Source organism: Capra hircus, chromosome 19 (assembly GCF_001704415.2).
Source record: "Capra hircus breed San Clemente chromosome 19, ASM170441v1, whole genome shotgun sequence".
Classification (NCBI taxonomy): Eukaryota; Metazoa; Chordata; class Mammalia; order Artiodactyla; family Bovidae; genus Capra; species Capra hircus.
In genome coordinates this window covers 55,151,078-55,176,029 of record NC_030826.1, presented here as the reverse complement: position 1 = coordinate 55,176,029, position 24,952 = coordinate 55,151,078, and the positions used below count along the sequence as shown (strand labels likewise).

At 63.6% G+C, this 24,952-nt stretch overlaps 3 protein-coding genes across 5 annotated transcripts in view; 2 read left to right on the top strand and 1 right to left on the bottom strand.

The window, feature by feature from the left end:
* MYO15B (myosin XVB) overlaps positions 1–9,559 on the top strand; it is a 30,782-nt gene extending 21,223 nt beyond the window's left edge. The window contains exons 38-64 of the mRNA XM_018064023.1: positions 59–166; positions 245–503; positions 620–710; positions 824–1,043; positions 1,496–1,608; positions 1,829–1,888; positions 2,631–2,706; positions 2,840–2,958; positions 3,094–3,212; positions 3,298–3,439; positions 3,644–3,755; positions 3,859–4,016; positions 4,423–4,568; positions 4,741–4,801; positions 4,898–4,970; positions 5,333–5,409; positions 6,627–6,703; positions 6,805–6,920; positions 7,013–7,107; positions 7,209–7,286; positions 7,418–7,514; positions 7,698–7,843; positions 7,985–8,100; positions 8,354–8,499; positions 8,611–8,744; positions 8,826–8,966; positions 9,135–9,559. Coding sequence (XP_017919512.1) covers positions 59–166; positions 245–503; positions 620–710; positions 824–1,043; positions 1,496–1,608; positions 1,829–1,888; positions 2,631–2,706; positions 2,840–2,958; positions 3,094–3,212; positions 3,298–3,439; positions 3,644–3,755; positions 3,859–4,016; positions 4,423–4,568; positions 4,741–4,801; positions 4,898–4,970; positions 5,333–5,409; positions 6,627–6,703; positions 6,805–6,920; positions 7,013–7,107; positions 7,209–7,286; positions 7,418–7,514; positions 7,698–7,843; positions 7,985–8,100; positions 8,354–8,499; positions 8,611–8,744; positions 8,826–8,966; positions 9,135–9,194 — 3,140 coding nt within the window. The 3' untranslated portion in view covers positions 9,195–9,559. The remainder of the gene's footprint in view (positions 1–58; positions 167–244; positions 504–619; positions 711–823; positions 1,044–1,495; positions 1,609–1,828; positions 1,889–2,630; positions 2,707–2,839; positions 2,959–3,093; positions 3,213–3,297; positions 3,440–3,643; positions 3,756–3,858; positions 4,017–4,422; positions 4,569–4,740; positions 4,802–4,897; positions 4,971–5,332; positions 5,410–6,626; positions 6,704–6,804; positions 6,921–7,012; positions 7,108–7,208; positions 7,287–7,417; positions 7,515–7,697; positions 7,844–7,984; positions 8,101–8,353; positions 8,500–8,610; positions 8,745–8,825; positions 8,967–9,134) is intronic.
* RECQL5 (RecQ like helicase 5) overlaps positions 9,562–24,952 on the bottom strand; it is a 29,844-nt gene continuing 14,453 nt past the window's right edge. Inside the window, exons 9-20 of the mRNA XM_018063805.1 lie at positions 13,859–14,077; positions 13,521–13,620; positions 13,353–13,389; positions 13,173–13,231; positions 13,013–13,086; positions 12,392–12,485; positions 12,031–12,165; positions 11,233–11,783; positions 10,999–11,089; positions 10,585–10,803; positions 10,337–10,406; positions 9,562–10,247 (exon numbers count right to left, since the gene is read on the bottom strand). Coding sequence (XP_017919294.1) covers positions 10,147–10,247; positions 10,337–10,406; positions 10,585–10,803; positions 10,999–11,089; positions 11,233–11,783; positions 12,031–12,165; positions 12,392–12,485; positions 13,013–13,086; positions 13,173–13,231; positions 13,353–13,389; positions 13,521–13,620; positions 13,859–14,077 — 1,750 coding nt within the window. The 3' untranslated portion in view covers positions 9,562–10,146. The remainder of the gene's footprint in view (positions 10,248–10,336; positions 10,407–10,584; positions 10,804–10,998; positions 11,090–11,232; positions 11,784–12,030; positions 12,166–12,391; positions 12,486–13,012; positions 13,087–13,172; positions 13,232–13,352; positions 13,390–13,520; positions 13,621–13,858; positions 14,078–24,952) is intronic.
* On the top strand, positions 15,396–23,995 carry SMIM5 (small integral membrane protein 5). 3 transcript variants are annotated; one of them, XM_018063808.1, is made up of 3 exons: positions 15,396–16,402; positions 21,647–21,806; positions 22,224–23,995. In XM_018063808.1, the coding sequence occupies exons 2-3, from the start codon at positions 21,680–21,682 to the stop codon at positions 22,331–22,333; spliced, it is 237 nt and encodes a 78-aa protein (XP_017919297.1). In that variant the 5' UTR covers positions 15,396–16,402; positions 21,647–21,679; the 3' UTR covers positions 22,334–23,995. The 3 variants fall into 3 exon arrangements, with proteins under 3 accessions (XP_017919297.1, XP_017919295.1, XP_017919296.1); XM_018063806.1 differs by lacking the exon at positions 15,396–16,402 and adding an exon at positions 17,171–20,124; XM_018063807.1 differs by lacking the exon at positions 15,396–16,402 and adding an exon at positions 20,600–20,757.

The following is a 24,952-nucleotide window of genomic DNA, read 5'->3' as shown; positions in this document are numbered from 1 at the left end:
TCAGAGGGGCGGGCCAAGTGGAAGGTAATAGACAGGACCAACTGGGGGGCATTTACAGGGCAGCAGCCGAGCAAGGTGAAGACCACGAAGCCTCCAGCCAAGGTGGCGATCCCCCAGGCAGAGGCGGTGCAGGACGAGGAGCCAGAAGAGGAGGAAGAGAGAGCAGGTAGTGAGGAGGCGGGGGGCAGGCTGGGCCTCTGGGGTTCTGCCCAGGGTCTCATGTCTTTCCTCTCCTCCTGGGCAGGGCCCTCACCTCCGCCTCCCCCGGTGCTGAAGAAGCTGCCACCGTCGCGAGGTGCAGCCAGAGCTGCCCAGGAGGCTGAGGCTGAGCCGGCCACGGAGCTGGGGCCTGGCAGGGGGCACAGGCCGGCCGGGGGCAAAGCTGTGGTGCGTAGCTCGGACCCTGAGCCCTGCCGGGCAGAACCCAGCAGGGAGATCCGCAACATCATCCGCATGTACCAGAGCCGCCCCGGCCCCGTGCCTGTGCCCGTGCAGCCGGCGAGGTGCCAGGGGAAGGGGAGGGGAGGGAGGAGGGGAGAGGAAAGAGGGGAGGGGGAGGAGGGGCTAACCGCTCCCCAGAGAGTCACCCTGTGAACTCATGACCTCTTCCTTCTTTCAGGAAGCCCCCCCACAGTTTTCTAAAGAAAAACAACCCTAAGGATGAGGCTCTGGCTAAGCTGGGGATCAATGGTGCCTCCTCGCCCCCTCAGGTGAGGTGCCCTCTGGTCCAGAGCATGGCCGCTCCATTCTGGAATCCTCCTGAGGCTCCCCGGGGTAAACTTGGCCCCGAGTCACAGCCTCTGTGTGTTCCCTGCCTCCCCAGACACTGTCCCCCAGCCCAGGGAAGGCCCCACCACCACCCGTGGCCCCTCGACCCAGGGCCCGACCACGGCTGATGCCCTCCAGCTCCATCAAGGAGAAGCAGGGGCCCCTTCAAGAGCTGTTTGGCCAGAACCCACCCACTGCCCAGAAACTGCCCCCTCCGCCAGCACCTCCACTGCCTCCGCCCTGGGAGCCAGCGAGCCCTCCAGCTGAGCCCCGCAGTAAGAAACCCCACATTCCTGCGCGGTGGGCTTTGGGGGGGCGCGGTGGGGGGGGGATTTCCAAAGACCTCTCCGAGCTCACAGCGCCGAGGTCAGCGGCTTGGGCTTCTGGACTTTGGAGCCGTGGGCGAGAAGCCCCAGCTTCCGCGTTCCCGCGGGGGGCAGGGCCGGGGCACCCCCGGGGCCTGTCTGGCACAGATGGACTGTCACACACAGGGCATTGGCCCCGGCAGGAATTTAGTGGCCCTGCTGATGTGGTTAGGGAGGCCCCACGCACATCTGGGACAGCTGGAGGCGAGAGTTGGGACGGCGAGTGGGAGGGAAGCGGCAGAGGTGAAGCTGGCCGGGCGTGCGGGGCTCTGGGGAGGAGGGTCTTCTCTGCCTGTGCCCTCATCACCCCATGCCCCCAGGCAGGTCCACACCCAATGCTCTTCGGCCCCTCCATCTGCCAGGCTTGGTGGAGCCCATGGGGGACGAGGGGGTCTCCACCCAGCTGCTCGCGCCCTCCGGCAGCGTGTGCTTCTCCTACGCCAGCGCCCCCTGGAGGCTGTTCCTGCGCAAGGAGGTGGGCACCAGGGTGGGCACCAGGGTGGGCTTCAATCCAGCCGCTCTGGGTGGGGGGCGGGGCACAGGCTGTGGAGGAGCCAGCCTGGGACCCCAGCGTCAGCTCCCTACTGCCCACCTCCTGGCCTGGTTTTGTCTGAGCCCAGGAGACGAGGTGGGGTGGGAGCCAGGCTGGCGTGGGACCACCCCGGCCACTCTCGGTCTCCTGTGCCCCCATCCAGGTGTTCTACCCCCGGGAGAACTTCGGCCACCCCTACTGCCTCAGGCTCCTCTGTGAGCAGGTGAGCACCCCGCCCCACAGGGGTATGTGCAGACAGACCGCGCTCCCCACCCCTGGCCAGGTTACCACCGTGGGGCGCTGGCATGCTTCAAGCCCTGCCTTCCTTTATTTATTCCTCACAACATCCTTCTGAATGAGGACCGTTTTTGACTTCTGTGTGTTAGTCTCTCAGTCCTGTCCAATTCTTTGTAACTCCATGGCCCGCCAGGCTCCGCTGTCCATGGGATTCTCCAAGGCAAGAACACTGGAGTGGGTTGCCATGCCCTCCTCCGGGGGATCTTCCCAACCCAGAAATCGAACCCGGGTCTCCCGCATTGCAGGCAGACTCTTTACTGTTTGAGCCAGCAGGGAAACCCCTTTTTGACTCATAACGAGGATTCAAAATGAAGCGTATGCAGCACCCAGCACAGGCCAGGCACAAGCAGGTGCTTGCCGGCGCCTGCCTGCCGCCTGTGGATGCTCCCAGAGGCTCGGGTTTGCTCCCCCCAGTTCTACAGCACCCCTCCTCCCCCAGGTCTGTTCTTTCAGGAATGCTTAGCTGAAGGAGGAATAGCAGCTCGACTAGTGCAGGCAGCTGGGGGGGCAGGTGGGAGCTCTGGGTGGACACGGCCCTGAGCTTGGAAGCCCCTGCGTCCCTCAGTGTCGCGCCCACGGGGCTCTGCAGCTTTTCCTCTGTGCATGGCTGCATCTGGGGTGCGCTGAGGCCTCAGGACCGGGTGGTGACTGCCTGGCTTGCCCCCCAGATCCTGAGGGACACCTTTGCTGAGTCCTGCATCCGTATCTCCCAGGACGAGAGGCGCAAGATGAAAGACTTGCTGGGTAGGGTCCAGGGACTGCAGGAGGCTCAGAGAGCTGGGTGACGGGGGTTGGGCCTGTCCAGAGGGAGGGAGTAAACCCTGGGGTCCCCACTGTGAAGGAGCCTGGGGACAGGCTGGGGCTCTTCCTGCCACAGGAGACCTGGAGGTGGGCCTGGACTCACTGGACATGGCTGAGGACGGTGTCAAGAAGCGCATCGTGGTGGCCGCCAGGGACAACTGGGCCAATTACTTCTCCCGCATCTTCCCTGTCTCGGTCAGTGAGGCTGGGGATGGCAGCGGGCTGGGTGCCAGCTGGATCCCTCGGGAGCAGGATGAGAGCTGGGGCGGGCTGGGTGGACGGTGGCCTAGAGCTGGGAGCCGGGCTGTGACCCAACCGCCTTCCGAGCAGGGCGAGAGCGGCAGCGACGTGCAGCTGCTGGCTGTGTCCCACCGGGGGCTGAGACTGCTCAAGATGACCCAGGGCCCCAGCCTGCACCCCGACCAGCTGAAGACTCTCTGCTCATACAGGTATAGCGGAGGCCAGGGCTGGGGCTGGGGGCGGGGGTGGGCTGGTGAGACGGCCCCCTGGCTCATGCCCTCACCCTGGGTGCAGCTTTGCTGAGGTGCTGGGCGTGGAGTGCCCGGCTGGCTCCACCCTGGAGCTGTCGCTGAGGAGTGAACAGCTGGTGCTGCACACGGCTCGGGCGGGAGCCATCAAGGCCATGGTCGAGCTCTTCCTGAGCGAGCTCAAGAAGGCAAGTGTGGGCTGGCTGGGGGCCTCCACCACTGCTGCCTGCTGCCCAGCGTGCCTTGGCTGGTCTCGGGGCTGTCAGCCATGCTCCTTTGAGCCGCCTGGAGCCGGGGACGCTGGGTGGAGGGTGAGGCCAGCAAGGGAGCAGGGGGGACAGGTAGGAAGGGGTCACAACAGGCTGGCCCCTCACCTGCCTGCCCACCTGCAGGACTCTGGCTATGTCATCGCCCTGCGAAGCTACATCACCGATGACCACAGCCTCCTCAGCTTCCAACGTGGGGACCTCATCAAGCTGCTGCCGGTGGCCACCCTGGAGCCAGGTATCTGCGGGGCAAGCAGGGTGGCAGGCAGATGAGGCGGCGCCTCCAGTGGGCACGGTGCGGGGTGGCGCGTGGATGAGTCTCTGTCCTTGGGCGTCTCTAGGCTGGCAGTTCGGCTCCACGGGCGGCCGCTCTGGACTCTTCCCTGCTGACGTCGTGCAGCCGGCAGCTGCTCCGGACTCTTTCTTCTCGACGGAGCAGAGGAGCAGCCAGGGGCACAAGGGTCAGCTGCAGCGCAGAGAGTGGGATAGGGCATCGGAGGTGAGGAAGACGGGAGAGGCCAAGGCAAGGCCTCAGTAGGAGCCAAGGAAAGGGCTCCGTGGCCCCAGGCAGCCAAGGACCACCCCCCTGCCTGGCAGGCAGCGCTTGGCCTGGTGCCGCCCCTCCGCCCGCTCCTGGTTTCTTGCCCTGCCACTCCGCAGCAAGACTGAGCTCCCTGTGGGCCAGGGCGGGGCTGTCCGCCCCTCATGCGGCCCTCGTGGTACCTAGTACGGTGGCGCCTGAAAAATGCTCAATAAATGGCTCTTGACCTTCTGGTTTCTGGTGGTGTGCTCACTGCAGCTGCTCTGCCTGCTCCTCTTGGGGTGGGCGGGGCTGGGGGCTGGGGCAGGGCCTCGGGACAGGCCAGTGGACCCTTAGGTGGCACCAGGTCTCCTGTGTTTCCAAGTTCCCCACCCACCCCTGGAGCCAGGCGCGCAGTGACAACTCGGCCACCAGCCTGTCCCCCTCCGTGGCCTATGTGGCCCTGCCCACGGACTCTGACTACACCATGCAGGAGTTTGCCCTGCGCTACTTCCGGAAACCCCAGACCCTGTGAGTGCCCTTCCTGCCCCCACCCCGCGCCAGCCCATCCTCAGTCCCCCTGAAGTGGGCCTCCCTGCTTGAAGCCCCCGAGCCAGGGCTTTCTGTACCCTCTAGACCCGGCCTGGGATTGGGGGGTGGGAGGGCTGAGCAAGCAGGGGTGTACTCCCCCATCCCCCCTCAGGCCAGCCCAGACCAGTGGAGATGCTGAGAAGGCCACGGCCAGCCTGGTGCAGTACAGCAAGGTAAAGGGGACGGTGGGGGGCAGCCAAGCCCGCGGACCTGCCCTCTGGCCCTGCCCCGCCGGCCCCAGACCTACAGCCCAGCCTCTTTGGCTGCAGGCTCCCATCCAGAAATCGCTCATCAGCTTCAGTGACGAGGACACGAACAGGCAAGCTGTGGAGAGCTTCCAGGGTGAGTGGCCACAGCCTCTTGGGTCCCTGTGCCTGTGACCTAGGAGTCCAGTCGCCTTCCTGAGTTTGCCTTCTCAGGGAGGCGCACTGGTGGCTCCTGCGCCGCATGGCCCTCCCCACTTCCACTCATGCTCAAGGGGTTGTGGCTTGTATGGGGTCTGCGCTGGAAGGCAGTGGTGGGTCCAGCTCACTATGCGCTCTGCGTAGCCCTGGGGCCCACAGCATCCCTGAACCTTGTCTCACTGGTAAGGCTGGGACTGCCACCCCGCTTGGCTCCCATGCATCTTGACAGCAAGGCACGAGATGGCCCCATGTAGCGATGGCACCAGCCATGGCTCACCATGCATCTTGTCTTGCCCACAGCTCTGATGCAGTTTATGGGGGACCTGTCCAAGCCGCGGGGCAAGAACGAGCTGGATCTCCTCTATGGGCTGCTGAAGGTGAGCACGGGCTGAATGTGCCGGAAGCTGCAGGGGAGACAGTGAGCCCTGGGGGCCCCTCTCGATCTTCCTGCTGGGCCTCCAGGGCATCCCCTTTACATGTTCAAATCATCCAGTAATGTTCATCGAGCAGCTGTTACATGCTGGGCCCAGGACAACTGGGCCAAGTTGGTCAAGCCCCCACAGAGTTTACAACCTAGTTACAGAGGAGACGGTTGGTAAACCATCATGCAACATGCCCGGGGCCAAGAGTGCCTTGGAGAGAGAGAGAGCAGGGGCGGGACTGCTGTGGTGCAGCAGGCTTGGTGACAAGGTGATCCTGGAGCAGAGGCCTGAAGGAGGCCAGGGAGTGAGGCCTGCGTGCCTCAGGGCAATGCGTGTGAGTGGGTGGCGGGGGGGTTGGGGGGGGAGGGGAAGGAGACTGGTGCCAGCGAGTGAGGGGGAGTGGAGTGAGAACCGGGAAGGGCGGTGGGTCCAGAGTGTGGAGGCCTTGCCCTCCACTGTCAGGACGTCTGAGTTTTCAAGATTGGGGAAAGCACTGGAGAGTTTGAAAGACAGACGTGTCTTACAATTCATGGGTTTGCTCTGGCTATTGTCTGTGATTCTGGGAGTTTAAGGGCAAGGGAAGGGTTACTGCCATGATCCTAGGTTAGACATGGTGCTGGCTCAAGCCCAGAGGCAGCAGGAAGGGTTTGCTATAAAATGCATGTGGGGTGTGAGAGAGCGGCCAAGGATGACACCAAGGCTTTGGTCAGGGCACTGGCTGGTCTCCCACAAGGATGCCTGAGTGAGGGAGCAGGGCTGGCCTGTGGCGGAATCTGTTGAAGTCTGAAGTCCCAGCCTTCAAGTGGAGGGTCTGGGCTTCAGGGGAGATGCCTGGGCTGGAGGCAGGCCCAGGGTGTCATGAGTGCAGACAGAGGCCCAAGGTCACTGCAGCCTCTAGAGGTCCCGGTGGTGAGGGGAGTCAGCTGAGATGACTGGGACAGAGGGACCAGAGAAAGAGGACAGGACCCAGCTCAGCCTGGAAGCGGGTGAAGTTGGTGACTTGGTGAATGGCCAGCGGTACAGATGCTGTTGAGCCGAGTGAGACCAAGCCTGAAAGAGGACTGTCGCTGTCACCCCAACCTGGCCCCTGCCCGTGGCCATTAGCAGGATCTCTCTGACCTCAGATTCCACGCCATCCCAGCCCCACCGCCTTGCCCCTCCTGTCCCCACAGCTCTGCCAGGAGAAGGAGGATCTCAGGGACGAGGTTTACTGCCAGGCCATCAAGCAGGTCACAGGACACCCCCGGCCGTGAGTGGGGGATGGGGGTGGGGGGGGCAGGGGTGGGCCTCTCAGGGAAAGCACAGCACCGCGGCCTGGCCAGCCTGAGGCCCAGGCTCTCTGCCCTGCAGGAAACTCTGCACGAGAGGCTGGCGCTTCCTCAGCCTCCTCACGGGCTGCGTCCCCCCGTCAAACACGCTGATGCCCTACGTGACCAAGTTTCTGCAGGACTGGGGTCCTCACCAAGGTGCTGGCAGGGAGGGGCTTCTGGGCTGGGGTCTTGGCTGCTCAGGGAGGGGCAGGGAGATGCTCACAGCCCGGCCTGGCTCCTCTCTGCAGAGCTGGCCCAGAGCAGCCAAGAGCACCTCCAGCGCACAGTCAAGTATGGGGGTCGCCGGCGGCTGCCCTCCCCAGGCGAGATGCAGGCCTTCCTGGTACTGGGGGTGCAGGCCGGGCAGTTTTCCAGGATTCCCAGTGGGTGGCAGGAGCTGGGGCCTCTTTCACGGGTGGACTGACCCTGCGCTTGTCCTGGCAGAAAGGACAAGTAGTCCACCTGGTCCTAATTCATTTGCCTGGGGGTGTGGATTACAAGACCAATATCCGCACTTTCACGGTGAGTGCAGGGCCACAGCAGGGGGCGGGGAGACAGGGGAAGCCGTGGGTCTCAAATCTGGGAACCCCCCCAACCCCCAAAGTCCTGTTCCTTCCCCAGCACCCCCATCACGGCTCTGTCCACATGTCTAGGTGGCAGCAGAGGTGCTGGAGGAGTTGTGCAGGCAGATGGGCATCACGGACCCCCAGGAAGTGCAGGAGTTTGCCCTCTTCCTCATCAAAGGGGACAGTGAGCCACCTGGCCTAGGGAGGAAGCACGGTCAGGGTGGATTCCACTGCTGTGGCCTTGAGGGAGGCAGTTCCCATGCTTGGGGCTGGCCGGGCCATGGGCGGGGCTTGGGCGGGCCGTGGGCAGGGCTTGGGCTGGCCCTGGTAAGCCTGTTCAGGTTGGGAACCTGGACTCTCGGTGCAGGTGAGCTGGTGCGGCCCCTGTGGCCCCAGGAGTACCTCAACAGTGTGCTGGGGGGTCCGGACGTGAGCCTGCACAGCCGGCGGCTCGGCTGGGAGACCCGGCTGCACTTTGACAATCCCACCTACATCAGCACCCACTACAGCCAGGTCTGCCTTGCACAGTAGTACCAGCCTCAGCTGACTGGGCAGGGGCCCTCCAAGAATCCCTGCCCTCAAAGGAGAAGGGAGGGTGCCAGCAGTGGGCTTGAGGCTCAGGAGCAACCCCCTTGCTGCCCCCGTCCTGCTCAGGTGCTGCGGGACTACCTGCAGGGGAAGCTGGGGCTCAGCCCCCAGGAAGACACCCGACTTGCCAGATTGGCTGCCTTGCAGCAGCTCAGCAGGAACAAGGAGGAGCCCCCCTCAGAGTGAGCATGAACGCAGCCCCCATGCCTGTCACCCCCTTACCCCCTCCTCCAAAGTCAAGGCCACTGGTGCCCTTCATGACCCTAACCCAGCGGGCTGTGTACACCTGTCCCCCATCCTACCCCACACTCCTCCAGGGCAGGGCCCACACCTCATCCATGTGTCTGGATCCCTGGTCTCACCCACGGTAGCCACTGGTTCATTGATTTAGCACCAGCTGTTTGCCCAGCCTCGCCTGACCAGGCTGTGTCCTAGGCAAGACCTCCTGGCTTACTTGCCGAGGAAGCCGCAGTGGCAGCAGCAATGGCAGATGAACGTGGCCACCGTGAAGAGCCTGATGGGCCGGGAACTGAGGCAGCTACAAGGATACAGCTCCCAGGAAGCGCAGATCAGCTTCATCAGTGGGTCTGGGGCAGGGGGCGGCCAGGGAGGGGGAAGGGGGCACCCAGGAAGGAGGGGCAAGGGTAGAGGGGCTAAGCAGCTTCCCCACCAGCCCTGCTCTCCGTCTGCAGAGGCCGTGAGCGAGCTGCCGCTCTTCGGGTTCACGGTCTACCCGGTGCAGCGAGTGAGCAGTCCGGCCCTGCCCAGCCCCGGCCTCCTGGGGCTGAACCGCCAGCACCTCGTCCTCGTGGACCCCAGCTCCCAGGTGGGCCGGGCTCCTGCCCCCGTGCTGGCCTGGGCACCCTCGGGGCACTGGGCTCCCCCCGACACTGACCCCGCCCCCCAGGAACTGTGCTGCTCCATTGCCCTGAGGGACCTGCAGCGGCTCCACCTGCTGAGCCCACTGGAGCCAGAGGGCTCCCCTGGCCTGGAACTCAACTACGGCTCAGCGGACAACCCCCAGACCATCTGGTTTGAGCTTCCACAGGTGGGTGGCCTCCGCGTGCCCTGAAAAGGTGGTAAGTGCCTCACCCAGGCCCGGTGTGCCCGGCCGCCTGGGCCCAGGCTGCTGCGCAGGGCTCTGGCATGGCGGGGCTGGGGGACAAAGGCGGGGGCTGGCAGGGGAGCCCTGCCCTCATGTGCCACACCTGCACAGGCCCAGGAGCTGAAGGACACCATCACCTTCCTGCTGGACGGCAACCCTCCTTCCAGTTAGGGGCCGTGCTGCACCCAAGGCGGGGGCAGAGATGGAGACGGGACCCCTCCCCGGCCCATGTCTCACCTCGACAATCTCCTCTGGGTGTGGTGAGGCCAGTCTGGTTTGGACTTCAGCACCTGGCTGTCCTGGAATCCACTGCAGCATGGCCCAGAGTGGGGCTGCTACAGGGACTTCAAATGGGGAAGTTCTGCGAGCCTCGCTCTGGGGTGGGCCTGTGGTGGGGACTGCAGGAACTCGGCTTGGGTGTCTGGGGGGTCACCCAGCCTGGGAGAGATGTCCACCTGGGCCCTGGCCCCACATCAGCATGTGCCCAGACCTGGGAGGAGCGGCTGCTGAGGAAATAAAACTCCTGAGAGAACGGGGCTGCACGCGTGCGTGTCCAACTGGACACTTTATTCTCCTGTAAATGCTGATGTCCCGCCCGGCCTTCCTGACCAGGAGCTGAGCAGGGGCAGGACGGGCTGCTGCCCTTCTTGGCATGAGCTCTGCCTCTGGGCTGGGCTGCAGGCGGCATCGTGGGGGGAGAGGGCGGTGGGGGTGGACCAAGGGCAGCAGGGGCTCCTCCTGAATTGGCTCCATGGCCTTGGCCTGCTGGGCCTCGCCCTGAGTTTAAAGTGTTTTAAGAGGTGGAGGAACTGTTTTCTTTCTGCTCCTCTGGCAGCCACCACACCATATGCCCCTTTCTCACCTGGGGATCTGGCCCAGAAAACCCAACTGCGAGGGCCAGGAAGGCAGGCAGGCAAGGAGAAAGAGGGCCTCAGGCTTTGCGAGCAAAAAGAAAGGTGGGCTGACCGCGCTTTGGGAGGTGTCCAGGCCCATTTCCAAAGTGAGGTGTGGCTGGAAGCGGGGAGAGCCTGGGAGCAGGCCGCCCACCCTCCCTGGTCCTGAGCGAGGCCGGGGTGGGCCACGCTGGAGTCTGGGGGGCAGGCAGGAACGTGGGCCCCATCGGTCATCTCTGCAGGCCACACAGGCCGTGCCAGTCGGCTTCACTCTCGCACCGGGCTCGGCCGCGGAACAACTGCTTGATGACGTCCTGTGCCTCTTCCTTCACTAGATTTGGGGGGGAGGGGGCGTGAGGGCCAGTCCCCTCCCGGCAGAGCCCCCACAAGTCCCTCCCGGCCGGTGCCGCTCACACTCACCGCTTCTTCCTGGACAGAGGTTCTGGGTCAGTGAGTGTGAGAGGTGGCGGGCGAAGGCTTTAAACAGTTCCTGGAGAGAGAGGGTGGGGAGAAGCCAGGAGCACCCATGCCAGGACCCAGGGCAAGGCAGACCCTGGAGGGGGCCGCGGGCTTCCACCTTTCTTGTCCTGGACTCACGCTTCCCCCACTCCGTCTGCACCCCAGTGCTCCAGACTCAGGGGAGAACAGGGCCCATCCACCTACCATACCTTGGATGCAAACTTGCCCTCCTTGTAGAAGGGGGTCAGACACTTGACCACCACACTCGCAGCCTCCTTCAGGGAAATGCTGGGTGCTGAGAGCTGGCAGGAGCCTTGGGGGCTAGGGGGCCTCTGGTCGCTGGCTGAGACGCTGCCCTTTGCCTCAGCTAGGATGGAGGCCTTGGCTGAGGGACGTGGCCTCTTCTGAGCCTGGCTCCCCGCGTTCTCCTGGGCAGGGCCACAGCGGAGGGTCACTCTGGGGTCCCCTGTTCTGGGCCCCTTCCTTCCTTCTGGAAGACGGGGCCTCTGCGTCCGCTGGCTCCCTCTGGCCCGGCCCATCTGCCCTGGGGTGTGGACAGTGGAGACAACTGTCTCGGGGCCCCCAAGCAGGCTCCAGCATGGCAGCCTCGTGCCTCTCGGTACCTGCTGGGGTCTGGGCCGCTTGCCTCTCTGTGCCTCCTCTGTGGGGCTGGGCTGGCCTTCGGGGGGCCTCTGGTCTCTGAGCGGGCAGGCACTGGCCGGAGGGGGAGCAGGCATCAGGGTCCAGTCGCCTCCACCCCCTCAGCCCGGGCAGCCCCGCGAAGCCCGTGGCAGGAGCCAGCCCCACTGCAGAGGCCCAGGGAGCCAAGGGGATGCCAAGACTGCCCACATGCTCACCTCGGCCCCTCCTCAGCGCACTCCTTGGTATCGGGGCGGGCAGCCAAACGCCCCACGGCTCCATCCTCCTGCCCTGAGCCCTTCTCCAGGAGTGTCAGGGATCTCCACACCCCATCTCGGGAGGGGCTGGCACTATCTGCCCCTAGGGCTGCAGTGAGTGGGGGCGGGCTCTTGGTCCTTCGGCAGAAGAACCGGGTGATGTTCTGAGAGTCCTTGAGTGCCGCGGCGGCCAGGAGCTGCTGCTTCTTATTGACCCGGACCTTGGCAGTGGGGCTGCCCCGGGCAGGGCCTCTCTCCTCCTCGGGGGAGGGCCCCCGACAAACAGCATCGCTCCTGGGGGCCTCTCCTCGGAGCCCGGGGAGGGGCTCGGCGCACTCCGTACCCTGGCGGTCACAGGGCTGGCTGGGGGCCCCCTGCTCACCACCCTGCTCACCACCCTGCTCAGGCCGGGGCTCTTGCTCCGGGACCCACGTCTTCTCCATCAGCTCTGTGGCCGTCTGGAACAGGCAGGAGCCTTTGGGGAAACCAGCTCCCACCCGCTTGGGCTTGAGCTGCAAGGAGGAAAGAGGCTGCTGACCACAGGTCCCTCCAGCACTCGCTGGCAGGTCCAGGTGTGGCCGCGGGGGCCGGGGAAGGCAAGGCTGGGCAGGCCAAGGCTTGGGTGTTGGGCTGGTGAGAGGTGCTGGGGGGCTCCAGGGCAGGGGAGAGCAAGGGTCAGGGCTGTGATGCCAGGAGGAGCAAGGACGGTGCTAATATGAAGGGCGAGGGGCCGGGGCGCTGGTGGCGTGGTAGACTCACCGAGTATACCTGGGAGGCAGGCAGGATGTCGTGCTCGGTGGGTTCCGGGGGCTCGGCCTGGGCGCTGCAGCTGCTGGTGCTGCCTCCCACACAGTATAGCTGCCCCTCCTTCGAGGCTCTGTGGATCTCAGCCACCTGGGGCAGGGGGGGAACGCCCTGGCTGGCACCCGCTAGCTCCAGGCTTCCCATGAGCGGCTTCTGTGGCTCACGCTTGCAGGCAACTGGACACTGGACAAGTTCTAGCCCCACAGGGCTGGCTAGAAATCCCTGCAGCCAGGGAAGGGGGGGAGCCGGGCTTCCCCCTACATGAGTGGCCCCCTGGGTGGGGAGCCGCCCCCCCCGGCCCCTGCCTGGCGCCCACCTTCTTCAGCACGCTGGCCTTGTACAGGTTGGCCACCTTGGCACTGCGGAATGTCTCGTGTTCCAGCTCCACTGCCTTGGCCTGGAGGTCAAGTCTGAGGGCAGCAATGGGATTAAGGTGTCAGGCCTGAGGTCAGCCCTGTGATTCCTGCAGGGGACCCTGGAGATGGCTTCAGGGCCTGGTGGGAATGGCCTTGAGCACAGGGATTCCAGCCTGGACTGTCTGGGCCGCTGTGGCTTACTGTCCTTCGGCAGTTCCTGGCAGCCTGTCATGGCCCAGCCTGCCCCCGGTGGGGCTGTGTGAAGACCCACACCCCCTTGGGAAGAAGATGAGTCACAGTTTGGGGAGAGGTGCCCAAATAAACTGGGCTTCCTAGGTGGCTCAGTGGTAGAGAACCTGCCTGCCAATGCAGGAGACACAGGAACGCGGGTTTGATCCCTGGGTCGGGGAGATCCCCTGGAGGACGAAACAGCAACCCACTCCAGTATTCCTGCCTGGAGAATCCCATGGAGAGAGGAACCTGGTGGGCTACATACGGTCCATGGGGCCGCAGAAAGTTGGACACGACTGAGGGACAGAGCACGCACGCCCAAACAAGCCGGGGGGGCTGACAACACTCACCCGTCAGCGGAACCTGCGGCCTGGTGGTTACTGCTCAGCGCCTCCTCCAGGAGCCCCAGGCAGTGCTCACGGGCCTGCATCAGGGCAGGAAGGTGGTCACACAGGTCCCAGGTGGGGGGAGGAGCCTGAGGGCAGGTGTGAGGAGCTGCCCACCTCCTACCTTCACAGTGAGCCTGGGGATCTTCCTACTGGCAGCCTCTCTCAGGGGACAGTCCTCATCTGCGGGGAGGAGAGGCGAGTCCTTCCACCCTACTGCCTGCTCTCTCGGGTCCCTGACCCCCCAACGAGCTATCCTCCACCCACACCCTGGGACCAGCCCAGGGGACGTTTCTGTACTGACCTGGGGGTATGAATTCTTCTGTCTTGGGGTCTTTGCCCTGGAAGATGACATGAAGTCCTGTGAGTCATCCTATCCCATAGCAACACAGCTCCGAGTCTAGCATAAGCGAGGAGCTGAGAGGGTGTGAACAGGGGCCACCCAGAGCCACCTGAACCCTGCCCCCTTCACCTTGCGCAGACGCATCTGCTTCTGGTAGAAGAGATTCCATTCCCGCTTCTGGGCCTCATCTCTGCCCTCGTCCCCGCTGCCTCCAGACCCTTCGTCATACCTAGGCGACAGGCTGGGCGTGAGCCGTCCTGGGTCTGGGCTTTGCCCTCCCATCACACGTCTGGTAGGGCAGTGATGTCTCTGATGCCCTGGATGCTTGGGGGCAACGCTGATGTCCTGGCCCCAGTGTGGCCCTCGGGGCGGGGGCATGCATCACTTCTGATCTGGCCTTGGCCCCAAGGAGAGAATGCCAGACTCTTTCTAGTGGGTTGGGGGGCCCTGGCCTCATGGCCCCTTACCTGCTAAAGCCCCCGTAACCCCTGCGGCCTCCTTCGTACAGCTCGGGGTCATAGCCGTTCCCTTGGGAGGGCCCAATGCAGGTCTTGTTCCAGCTGCTTCTCTGCTCCAAAGCGTCCAGCTGCTTCCGCACACCTGCGGGGTTCTGGCAGCAGTCACAGCCTTTGGTGCAGGCAGGGGGCAAGTCCCCGAAGTACTTGGCAATAGCTGCATGGCGGCACCTGGAGCAGGGGTGGTAAGGGACCTGCTCGGGCCAGCGTTTGTTCACCCAGCCCCCAAACTCTGCCTGAGCATGGCTGTCTGGCACTGCGGCCAGCATCTCAGGCAAGCCTCACAAGGCATCACTGGGCTGGGTGGGGTGCCCATTTTATAGATGAGGACAACGAGCTGAAGGAGATTCCTCAAAGCCATGTAACACATGTGCCCAGGGGAGCCAGGGCACGAACCCGCTCTGTTTCTCCATGGGGCACTCCTCTGGGCTCCAGGCCCCGGCACCCTCTCCATCCTCCGGTAGTGGGGCGCCCTGGGAGGAGCATCGTCTCTGGGTGCAGACTCTTGACTCTGCAGCTGAGGCTGTGTCCTTGGGGAAAGCGTCTGACCTCCTGAAATGAAGCTTAGGCACCTCGAGCATAACACGCCTACAACATGGTACAAGGAGAGCCCTGGCCCCTCGGGCAGCGTAAGAGCCAAGACAGCGCTGCGGAGTGCGCCACAGCACTCAGCACTTAGGGCTCTTATTACCGCTCCTCACTCTCTGCTGAGTGGGAGAGGGAACAGCAGGAAGTAGCCCTACCCCACCTGGCGCTCTGCTCTGCTTCTGTCTCCTGGCGACTCCTCCCTGTTGTCCCTAACAAGCCTCTGCCTGACCCAGTGTACACGGCCCGGAACCGAGAGACTGCTTGAGAACAGGAACCAGGCAGCTCTGGGCTGGCATCCCATGCCGGGCACTGGTGAGCACAGCCTTGGCTGTGGTCTTCCTCCTCACATCTTCCTCTGCCCTGACCCACCACAGCCCCCTTGGGGTGCCAGCCTCCAGCAGTCTCTCCTGTGGGGGCCCAGTGGATCACTGGGGCAGATGTAGAGACCAGGGGTGGGGGGGAGGGCACAGCTCCATCCGGGTCATTACAAACAATGGTCCCTGCAGCAGGCGTGCAGCACAGGGTGGGCGAAGCCTCTGGAGAGGCCAGGGCAGAGGCAAGGGCATCCGGGTACTACATCCCAAAGACAAGAAGAGCTGGCACCACTGCTCTAGCTGGGACACGACTTAAACACAAGCACTGCCTGGGGCTGCAAGGAACAGGCTGAGGAGCGGAGACCCCAGGCCAGCTCGGAGAACACCGCCCCGAGGAAAGGTGGGCTGGCTGCACGGCCACCAGAGGGCGCCATCCCCGCCGCACCCAAACCCACGCTGCTCACCCCGCCGCCCAAGTCCGTGCCGCCTGCCTGGCCTCTGGGACACTCTGGCATCCAAGTGGTGAGGCCACAAGCCTGGCTTCCTTCCCCGCACCCTCCCCCAAGCCCTGACTCACTGGTGTTTTGTGCTCACACTCAAAGGGCTCCATTGACAGCTCGCAGATGCGGGCTAGGGTCGGCCCCTGTCCTGCTCTGGGCACCGCCTGGTCTGCTGGGGTGGCATGACCAGCCAAATGTCAAATGGCCCTGCTGGCCACTGGGCTTCTGTGGAGCCCATCCCTGCTGGCCGGGCCGGGAGTGTGGAGACAGCCCCAGCAGACACTGTCGAGAAAAGAACAGCAGCGTCCTCTCTCCTCCGGGGCCACCTCCCGAGGGACGGGCTAAGCCTGGGCTACTCCCCGGTCACTCGGGACTCCCGAGTCCTTCCCCGAGATGTCGCGCCAGAGGGCTGACAGCCTGGGTGGTCCGGCAGCTCCCCCTCTCTCTTTCCCAGGAGAAGAGAGGACGGGGGGCCTGCTGGGGAGTCGCCTGAAGGACAGACTGGGGGCTGAGGGACATGGGTCCCCCAAGGGGGCCGTGGGGTGCCAACGGCTGGAGAAGTGCAAGCCCCCTCCCTCCCGACTTCGCCGCTCAGGTGGAGCCTCCCAGAGGTCATCCTTGCCAGGGAACGTGCGAGTCGCCCTCCTCTTTCATCAGCTCACAGCCCAGGCCCAGCCCACACCAGCCAGGAGGGAGGAGAGGAAGAGGAGGAGGAACAGGAGGGCAGACCTCGGGGCAGGGAGCAGGCAGAGGAAGCCTGCAGGACGCCCTCCCGGCAGGGATTCCCTCTGGGCACAGCAGGGGCACTGGCTCCCCACTTGAGCGGCCGCCCCGAGTAATTTGACACTTGAATCTCCAGGACGACCAACAACAAAAAAGCGGAGGCCGAGACAGCAGCTGGCTGTCAACAGCCAGGAGCTCCGCTGAGCAGAGGCACCCGGGGCGCAGCCGCGGGTCAGGAAAGACGCATCCGCAAAGGAAGGAAGAGGTGTGAGCCCGGCCGGGGCTGGCCGGGGGAGGCAGGGAGGAGAGACACTCGAGGCCGCTGGGCTGCCCTGCACCTGTGGCCGCCCCCCGCCGCACCTGACTCGCAGGTGAGTGGCCGGTCACAGAGTGGGGAGGAGGGAAGGGCGCCGCCAGGGTCCCCTGCCTCGAGGGTGGATCCACCACGAACACGGAGAAGAGGGTCCTGGGGGACACACTAGGGCACAGTCTCCAGACAGCGTCCCCTTCGAGCCTGGGCTCTCCCTTCTCCCGCTGGGACCCAGCACGGCCCCGGGGCTGAGGCTACAGCCCTCGTCGCAGGGTGGTTTTCTCTGTTTGCTGAGCAGGCAGAGGGCCCTGGGGAGCCTGCTTACTCGACAAAAGTTAGTTTAAGCTCTTTCTATTCAGGGGGCTTAAACAAGGGATTTGGCTGGCCTGGCCGGGGAGGGAGCTCTCGCCTGCCCACTGAGCCTCCCTTTTCCCCTGGGATCAAGTACCTGCTTTCTCCCAGTTGAGGCCCAGCCAGTTCAAACCACCCAGGATGTGGATGTCCTGAACAAGAGCAGCAGCTCCCACCTCTTATAGGGGGACGCTTGGTGTTGTTGGCTGGCGGGGGCTAGGCCCAGGTCCTCCTCCCAGTGCCCACTGAGATCTTCAGGAGCCCCCAAATCTCCCTGAGCACCAGGCTAGTGCTTGAGGGCCCTAACCCCAGGGTGGGGTAGAAGTGAAGCTGGGGGGGGGGACTGCCCTACCCCAGTACTGGGCCCACAGTGCGGACCCCTCCACACACACTGCTCCAGCCTCCCCTGTCCTCACACAAGCAGCATTAAAGGCTCCCTCCCCAGCCACCCCCACCCCTACCCCCCAGATGTCTTCCCCAAGGCAAACAAGCCCACATCTACCTAGGAAGGAAAACAACCACCCAGGTTATGGTGGAAACCAAACATCAGCCTGTGTGTTCCTGGCTCCACTGAGGCTGTAGGAACTGGCCTGGGCTGCAGGCTGGGGAGGCTTAAAAGCCCTGCAGCGATGGGCAGTGATGACAGAGAGAGGGGACAGACGCCGAGCGAGGGAGGGACGCAGCGGTGAGCCACCGCAAGATGGCCCAGGCAGGCAGGTGGGGATTAGAGTCTGCAGGCCCAGAGGACGCAAGTGGACGGGGCCCCTCAAACACAAGTCCCTGAGCAGGGACACAAGGGTGATGCCCAGCTCTGGGACTGGGAAGAGTCAGCAGCAGCAAGCAGAGCTATGGGGCTGGAGACCCTGGGCTGCTGAGGGCTCAAGTGTCTCCCTTCCACCGCAAGGTGGGGCTAAGGCTGGAAGCGCAGCACACAGTGGGCACCTCTGCCTCGCTGGTTAGGCTTCGGGAATCTGCTAAGACACCCACGGCCTTCAGTTATGCCTCATTCCGGTTGTTTCTCCAACAAGTAAGGGTGGATGAACCCACCTTGATAAAATAACGAGGCAGGGCAAGAAGCCCTTGGACCCTTGAGGCACCAACACGCCCTTATCAGTCACCAAACAGCTGTGCCTGGACTTGGAGCGTCAGTTTGGCAAGAAGGAAACAGGGCCACTTCAGTACCAGGTGGCAGCTGTCTGGCCTGCAGGACGCCTGCTGCTCAGTTGCAAGGCCCTCTGTGCCAGGAGATGCCACCCAAAGGCACGTGTCCTAGTCCCTCCAGCTCTGCCAGCCTTCCCTCAGCCTGGCACATCTCCCTGCTCTGCAGGCTGCCCCTCTGGCTGGGGCAGGGCCATGAAGGGCCATACGGGCCGAGAGCCAGGGAAAGCCACCACTTGTTCTGGCTGTTCCTAACTGAGGTGCTACCGGGCGTGGGGCTGGGAGATACTCTAGCTTCCTTGGTTCACAGGCAGGAAGTACAGTCTGGGAAGGAGTGTGGTGGAACTGAGCTAGGAAGACTGGCAAAACATAGAGAGAGGCCCACAGGGCTTCCCTTCCCATCTCCCTCCAAACATGGGAGGAAGGTTAAAGGGACAAGAGGCAGCCCTCCCTGGAGGGCCCCCTCTTCCCGGGCCACACCTGGGAACGCTGAGGGCTCCCTGTTGAGCAACAGCTGGGCCACGGCCACACGGTCACCTGACGACGGCTGGTTATATCAGGCACCCGGCGTCAGGCACCCTTGGCCTTGCTTTAAATAGTGTGCTGGGAAGCCCGCCCGGGACCTGCTGGAATGTGCCTCCACCCTCTAGGAGTACAAGCCCCCTCCAACTCCCCCATGGGGCCCACTAAGGCTCCTTTCACTCAAGGCCAAGCTGGAAAGGATGAAATAGCAACTGGAGAGCAAAGGGGGCTCCGGTCTTCGGGGCAGATCCACGCCTGTCCCCAGTGCAGACGGGATCCCACGGGCACCCCCGGGGCTGACCCAGGCGCAGCTGGCTGATTCCGGTCCCCACAGGCCCCGGCCGTGCGAGTCTGTGGCCCGCAGCTGGCGTGGACGGACGCTCTTCCCAGAGTGGGGCCCGGGCCCCCAGGGCATGAGTCTGCAGCTTTCTCACTTCCTAAGCCCTGAAGGGCCAACAGGCCCCGCCTTTCCTGCACAGCAGTTCAGCCTCCGCTCCACCTTCCTCCTCCCTGCTTTGGGGATCACACCTGCACCCCCTCTGCACCCCGACTGACCAGGGTCTCCAGGCAACCTCTCGCTCAGAAGCGGAGCCACCCCCTCTGCAATCCCTCCTGAGCCTTTAGGCGTGGGGGCACAAGTGGAAAAGCCCCCCTGCCAGCCTGCGCTCCCTGCTTCCTCTGAAGGAGTGTCTCTGATGGCTCCATTAGGCAATGCAGGCCCTGGGCCAATCAAGCTGAGAAAGACAGGCCACGTGCAGCTAAAGAAGGGAGGCGAGAGCAGCCCAGCCCTGGAGCCTGGTGCACGCTCCCTGAGGGCTTCAGTCGGCCCACTGGAATGGGCCAGGCAGGCAGCCTCTCATCCTCCAGGAAACCCGGGGTGTGGGATGCCCAGGGGCCCAGGACCACGCTCCTGTGCACACCTGCTCCACGGGTCAGGGGGAGGAGGTCTGCTCGGCGTGACCTGAGGAAAGGGGTCCTCGTGAACTTGACACAGAAAGACTCGCAGAAAGATCTGCCCTTTGGTGACAAGTCACAGGAGGTTCTCAAAGAGCAGGCGCGGCCCGGTGAGTGAAGACGCTGTGCTCCAGACTCCCATGTGTGGGTGGGGCTGGTCTCCGCGGCCCTGGTCCTGTGCTGAGCCTGTCACACGGGCCAGGCCCTCGGTGCACGGCTCCTGATCTTGTCTGCAAAGATCAGGCTTCCCAGGACAGGCGCCCAGGGAGGCACAGTGTGACCGCGGAGAGGTCCCTTCCTCTCTCCAGTCTCAGGGTCCCCAGGTGCAAAAGAAAGGAGGCAGAAGGGGATGACGCATGGCATTCTAGAATCTTATGCCTCCCAGGACATTGGAAGACTGGGCTCCTGATCTCCTCTGTAGAAAGGTGCAGACCCTGGGCTGCGGCATGGGAGAAGCTGGGGGGCTCTGACTCCAGGAGCTTTGCCCTCTGACAGAACACCATCCAGTCCTCCACGGAGCCATCGCCACCTGCCTGCGGTAGCATCATCACTTACAACACAGCTCCCTGCCTCCAGCCGGCCCCCACCACCTTCCTTCACCTCACACACCACAGACATCCTGGTGTGAAGGACGCAGACGACACTCCCCAAAGGTGCTGGAGGAAGGCGTGCGCAGGGAGGGAGCCGTGACTGCACCCAAAGGCCGTCTGGCCTCTCCCCACCCAGAACGGAACCACGTGCCCTGGGCACTCCCGGAGCCCGGCGCTGGGCCCAACCCTCCCTCCTGAGAGCCTCAAGGTGGGCACCCCGTCTTCATGTAAAATGAGGGGAGGAATAGACCCAGAGAGACAAAGTGACTCCGAGTCACAAAAGCAGGGAGGAGGCCGGCAGCATCAAACCCAGGATGATTCAAATGCTGTGCTACAGGGCCGGCTGGCCAGACGGGAGCAGGAACCCTGTGGAGGAGGCACCTGTGCCAGCCACCATCCAGGCCCTGAAGGACCACGAGGCGGACGGGGGTGGGGGGGCAGAAGTGGCCTAAGTGACCACAGGTGGGGCTTATGAGGCCTCCAGGAGGTCCCACCCTCTAACGACCAGAGCTGCCCAAGAAGGAAGGGCTGGGCAGGAGGGGGAATCCCCTCTTCGAGCAAAGGCCGCATGCCAGAGAGGGCAAGGAGCCAAGGGCAGCGCGGAGGGCCCGGCGGACGACCTTCCAGGCGGCTCTAAGGACGCTCCGCTGCAGTGGCAGGGCCGGGGGTGACCACAGCCCGCACTGGGAGAACCTGCCAGGCAGAGATCAGGGACGGGGCGGTGGCAACAAGAGCTTAAGGCCTGGCGCAGGCCCCGCCTCGGTGAACAGGTTGAGGCTGGGTTGGCCCAGGCTGTCTCTGAGCCCTCTCTCAAGAGGCACTGGCTCCCTCATGCCCACCGGTAAGGCGCTAGGGGAAGAAAGTCTCGGGTATAACGTGCCTTGACTCACTGACTTGGCCTGGGCCTTCACCTTCGGCCCCTCAGGCAGGACGGGTCGGAGGAAGCCCTGGGTCAGGGGGCCTGGAGGCTGACCAGCCACTCAGGGGGACGGGGGGTGTGGGGGGGAAAGAGGACCCTCTTGAGAGCCAGAAGAGCAGGTCCCAGCCAGTAAGAGCGGGGTGCTTACACCCTCCCTGGGACGCCTGGTCCCATCCTGAAAGAAGACTCCTTGGGGAAAACTGGAGGAGCACGGTGTCACCCCACCTTCTCACAGGAAGACACCGAATGAGGAAAGAAACGGGGCTGATGAGAGGGGTGGGGACCCCAGGGGGCCTCAGACCGCCCCCTCAGTCAGCGCTCACCTCTGGCCGACCCTGGCCAGCAGCCCCCAACAGCCTGCTCCCGGGAGAAGCCAACCCGCTATCCCCAAAAGTGACGAAAGGGAAGGGTGCCAGGCTGGGATCCCAGAGCCCCGTGTCCCTACCGGGAAACCATCCGGGGAGCTGTGTCCATACCAGACACCCTGACAACACCTAGGAGTTGTGTCTCAAAACAAAGGAGTGGAACAGGGCAGTCACCTTCACGGCCAGCAAGTGTGGCTGACCCTGGCTGCTGGCAGAGCCCTCCTGGGGCTGGCTGTGCCCGGCGGGGCCTCAGGCTCCCCCGTGTCCCTGGCCGGAGCAGTGCCAGCGCTGAGCGAGGGGCCCCACGGCTCGCTTCCTCCCTGGTGAGCCACCGGACTCTGATGGGCGAGACCTGACAAACTCGTTCTGCGGGCCGGGGTGGGTGAGAGGGCGGACTCTCGGGAGCCAGCTCTGCGGGGACGCCAGGACCTCTCTCTGCTCTGCAGCCCAGGAGGCACCCAGCAGGGGCCCGGCGCAGCATGGCAGCCAGCAAGCTCATGCAGGAGATACACTCCATCGGGGACAGGCTGCTGCTCAAGCTGCAGAGGCTGCCGCAGGCCGAGCCCGTGGAGGTCCTGGCCTTCTCGGTCCTGGTGGTTTTCACAGGTAAGCCGGGGCTCCCGGAGTCTCCTCGGCACCCAGGGCTCTTCCTTGCGTCTGGGAGAGGAAACCACGGTGCCAGTCGGAGGGCTGGGTGGTTCCCCAGACAGAGGAGGAGCAGCAGATGTCTCCAGAGGGTGGGGTGGGGGGCAGGGAATCTCCCCCTATTCTCCGACATGCTGTGCCTGGGGATGGGGTGTGCTGAAAACCAGGGCCCAGGGGTGAAGGGAGCAAAAGCTCTGGGGGCCGGCGTGGGGACAGTCACTCCTCTCCCCAGATTCTCGGTGCTTCTGACCCGTTAGCAGACCTTTGGGGAAGGTCCTCCAGGCCCCCAAGGGGGCTTCTTCCGAAGTGAGGTGCGCGCTTTCTCCCCTACCCGGTCTGAGTTTCCCGTGCTCTCTGCTGTCTCCCCACCCTCTCCAGCCACTGTAGTGCTGCTGCTACTGATTGCCTGCGGCTTCTGCTGCTGTCAGTACTGCTGGCCCAGGCGGAGAGGCAGGAGGACCCAGGTGGGACCCATGACCCTACCCTGAGGGCCAGGGAGATGGCCGAGAAGCCGGAGAGGAGACTGCCGACGCCTCGACCCAGGTGTCAGCCTGGCCCCGCAGCCCTCACCCCTCAAGACAAAGACCCACGGCTCAGCCCTGGCTGATCCCAGGGACCCGGACGCTGACTGAGAGACCTGGAGCCTCAGCAAGGAAACGGGCTGTTTCAGCCACAGAACTCTCACCTGCAAGGTGCCCAGGAGGGATCGATGGTTTCGAAGATAGAAAACCACCAGGGATTCTTTGCCAACCTGAGTTTTTTAACAAAGCACAGAGCGTGGTCCCCGTACTTGGAGAACAGCCCGCATCTGTGGGGAGCTGGCCCTCGGGGGTCCCATGCCAGAGAGCAGCAGGCCAATCAGAGGGGCTCTGTGCAGGAGCTACTGGGTCCCAAGCGCCCCCCAGAGTGGGGAACATGTCAGTGTTCTATTCCAGGGTTTGCCTGCTTCTTTTCAGTGTTTGCCTGCTTCTTTCCAGTAAAGGCTTTCTGGTTATGTCTTTCTGCGGTGCCCCACTCCCTGGGCTGGGCCCTGTGCATCGGCAGGGCAGCGTGCCAGGAGCCCCGGGGTGTGGCCAGTGACTTTTCCTTGCAGCCTCTGCTCTCCTTGTGCCCACAGAAGCTGGAGAAACACGCAGGCAAGAATGCCACGTTGGGGGGAAGGGGGCAAGGGGGCAAGACTCAGGAACCAGGGGAGGGCTGCCCTCCTGCCGAGCGCCGCCTCCCAGATGCCTGGTCGGCCGCGACGGAGGCTGCATCCGCCCCAGGCAGGTGCCGGGCTCAAGAATGCCACGCCACAGTCACCACGGCTATTAATTGTAGGCGGCATGCCCTGTCCTAGCAGGTCCCCTCAAACTTCCGGAATAAGAGAGGTGAGGTCCCTACTGTCGTCCATAACCTGCCTCCCGACCGCAACATCCTCTCCCCAGTGGGCCAGACGGTCTGGGTTCCAATCCTCACCACCACCCCCCACCCCCGACCAGCTACATGAACAGATGTGACTCGACCTTCCAAGGCCATGTTTCCTTCCCCTGTGAAATGGGGACAATCCTGGTACCCTCCTCCTCGGGTAAGCCTGTGAGGATAAACCAAGATGGCCTTGGCACGATGACCTGGCCCAACACTGGGCATATCCTAAGAGCTCCACCGATATGAAGCATCCTTATTTGCCCCTCCATTTGGGGGGCTGAGCCAGAGCAACGTGGACCCGTTTAAAGGACTGCTCCTGCTGACACGCAGCACTGCCCGCCTCCTGCCCTCCAGTTTACTTTCTCTCCACAGAACTTTCCAGGTAGAGCTACAAACCCAGGAATGAGCGTAGGGGAGGCAGAGGCTCTCACAGTACCTGCTGCCCTCCCCCAATACCGGTCCATCAGAGCCATGAAGAGCCCCGTGTTCTTTACACACCTCCATCGTCTCGGCCTGTGCAGCCTGCCCTGGTTGCCTGGAGGCAGAGCCCCAGCCACTCGGGAAACAGGGAGGGGAGAGGGGATGCCAGCCCCCGCCACTCCACCATCTCCAGATGGCAGGCCGGCAGAAGCCCTCTCCCTGGTTGGTTTCCCTCCCCAGTGTCCAGGGACTTGTCTAACGGGTTTGGTTTGGGTGGAAGTCCCAGAGAGGAAATGGTTCCACAGAAAATAAAAGAAATGCAAGAATCTGTCTGTGCACTCTACCCTTCTACCACCATCAGGAAAGAATGGGGTCAGAATAATAGTGATGATAGTAACAACAATAACAGTGAGGACAGAGGCAGCTAAAATGCACCCAGGGCTCATCCCACCCGCAGGCGTGTCTGAAGCCTTTTGACACAGATAAATCCATTTAATTGTCACAACAACCTAATGCCAACGGGACCATTCTGATCCCCTTTTCAAAGGTGAGGAAGTAGGTAACTTGCCTAAACTGGACCAGCTGAACAGTGGCAGGACCCGCCTGTCTGGCTCCGGGGCCTTGGCTCACCACACCCAGGCCTCCAGCTGCAGCGCTGATAAGGCTCCACTCCATCACCCACCACCTAACAATCTCAGGCCCCAAAGAGCCGCACCCCACACCCTTCCCTGTGAGCAGGTGTGGCCTAGGAGTTAAGAGCTGGGGTGGGGCCCACCTTCGGCTCCCTCCCAGAAGAAAAACACAGGGAAGGCGGGAACATGTGAAGCCCTGCCTTTTCGGGGCCTAGCACCCGAAGCTGGAGGCTCCCCAGGAAGGCGTCGGTTCAGAAGACACAGCCCAGTGTGATCTTCCTTCAGCAGGTTCATCAGCATCGAGAACATCCTTCGTCAGGGTAACTGACACTGAGCCTCTTTTCTAGAAAAGATTCAGGCTCCTGGGTGCAGCTGCCAAGAACTGGGGACCATGGGCAGCCCTGGCCACCTGCAGGTGGACAGGAAGTTCACTCGTGTTTTCCTCCTCCAGGCCAGGCAGCACTTAACTGCCGAGTCCAAATAAGATGCCGTCCCCGCCCTCGCGGGCTTCCAGGAGCACAGCCCCGCCACCAGTGGCTCCCCCGCAGCTGTCCGGTCAGGTCCCAAGCAGGCTCCAAGCCCCCACGGCTCAACCAACCAAACCTCCTTGCGCACAACAGCAGCCTGACACACTCTGATCGGCCCTCT

Excerpts from the sequence above, each read along its gene's own strand:
- SMIM5 (XM_018063808.1), top strand. The coding sequence starts at position 21,680 with ATGGCAGCCAGCAAGCTCATGCAGGAGATACACTCCATCGGGGACAGG. Across the intron at positions 21,807-22,223 it reads GGTCCTGGTGGTTTTCACAG|CCACTGTAGTGCTGCTGCTA; the intron begins GTAAGCCGGGGC and ends CACCCTCTCCAG.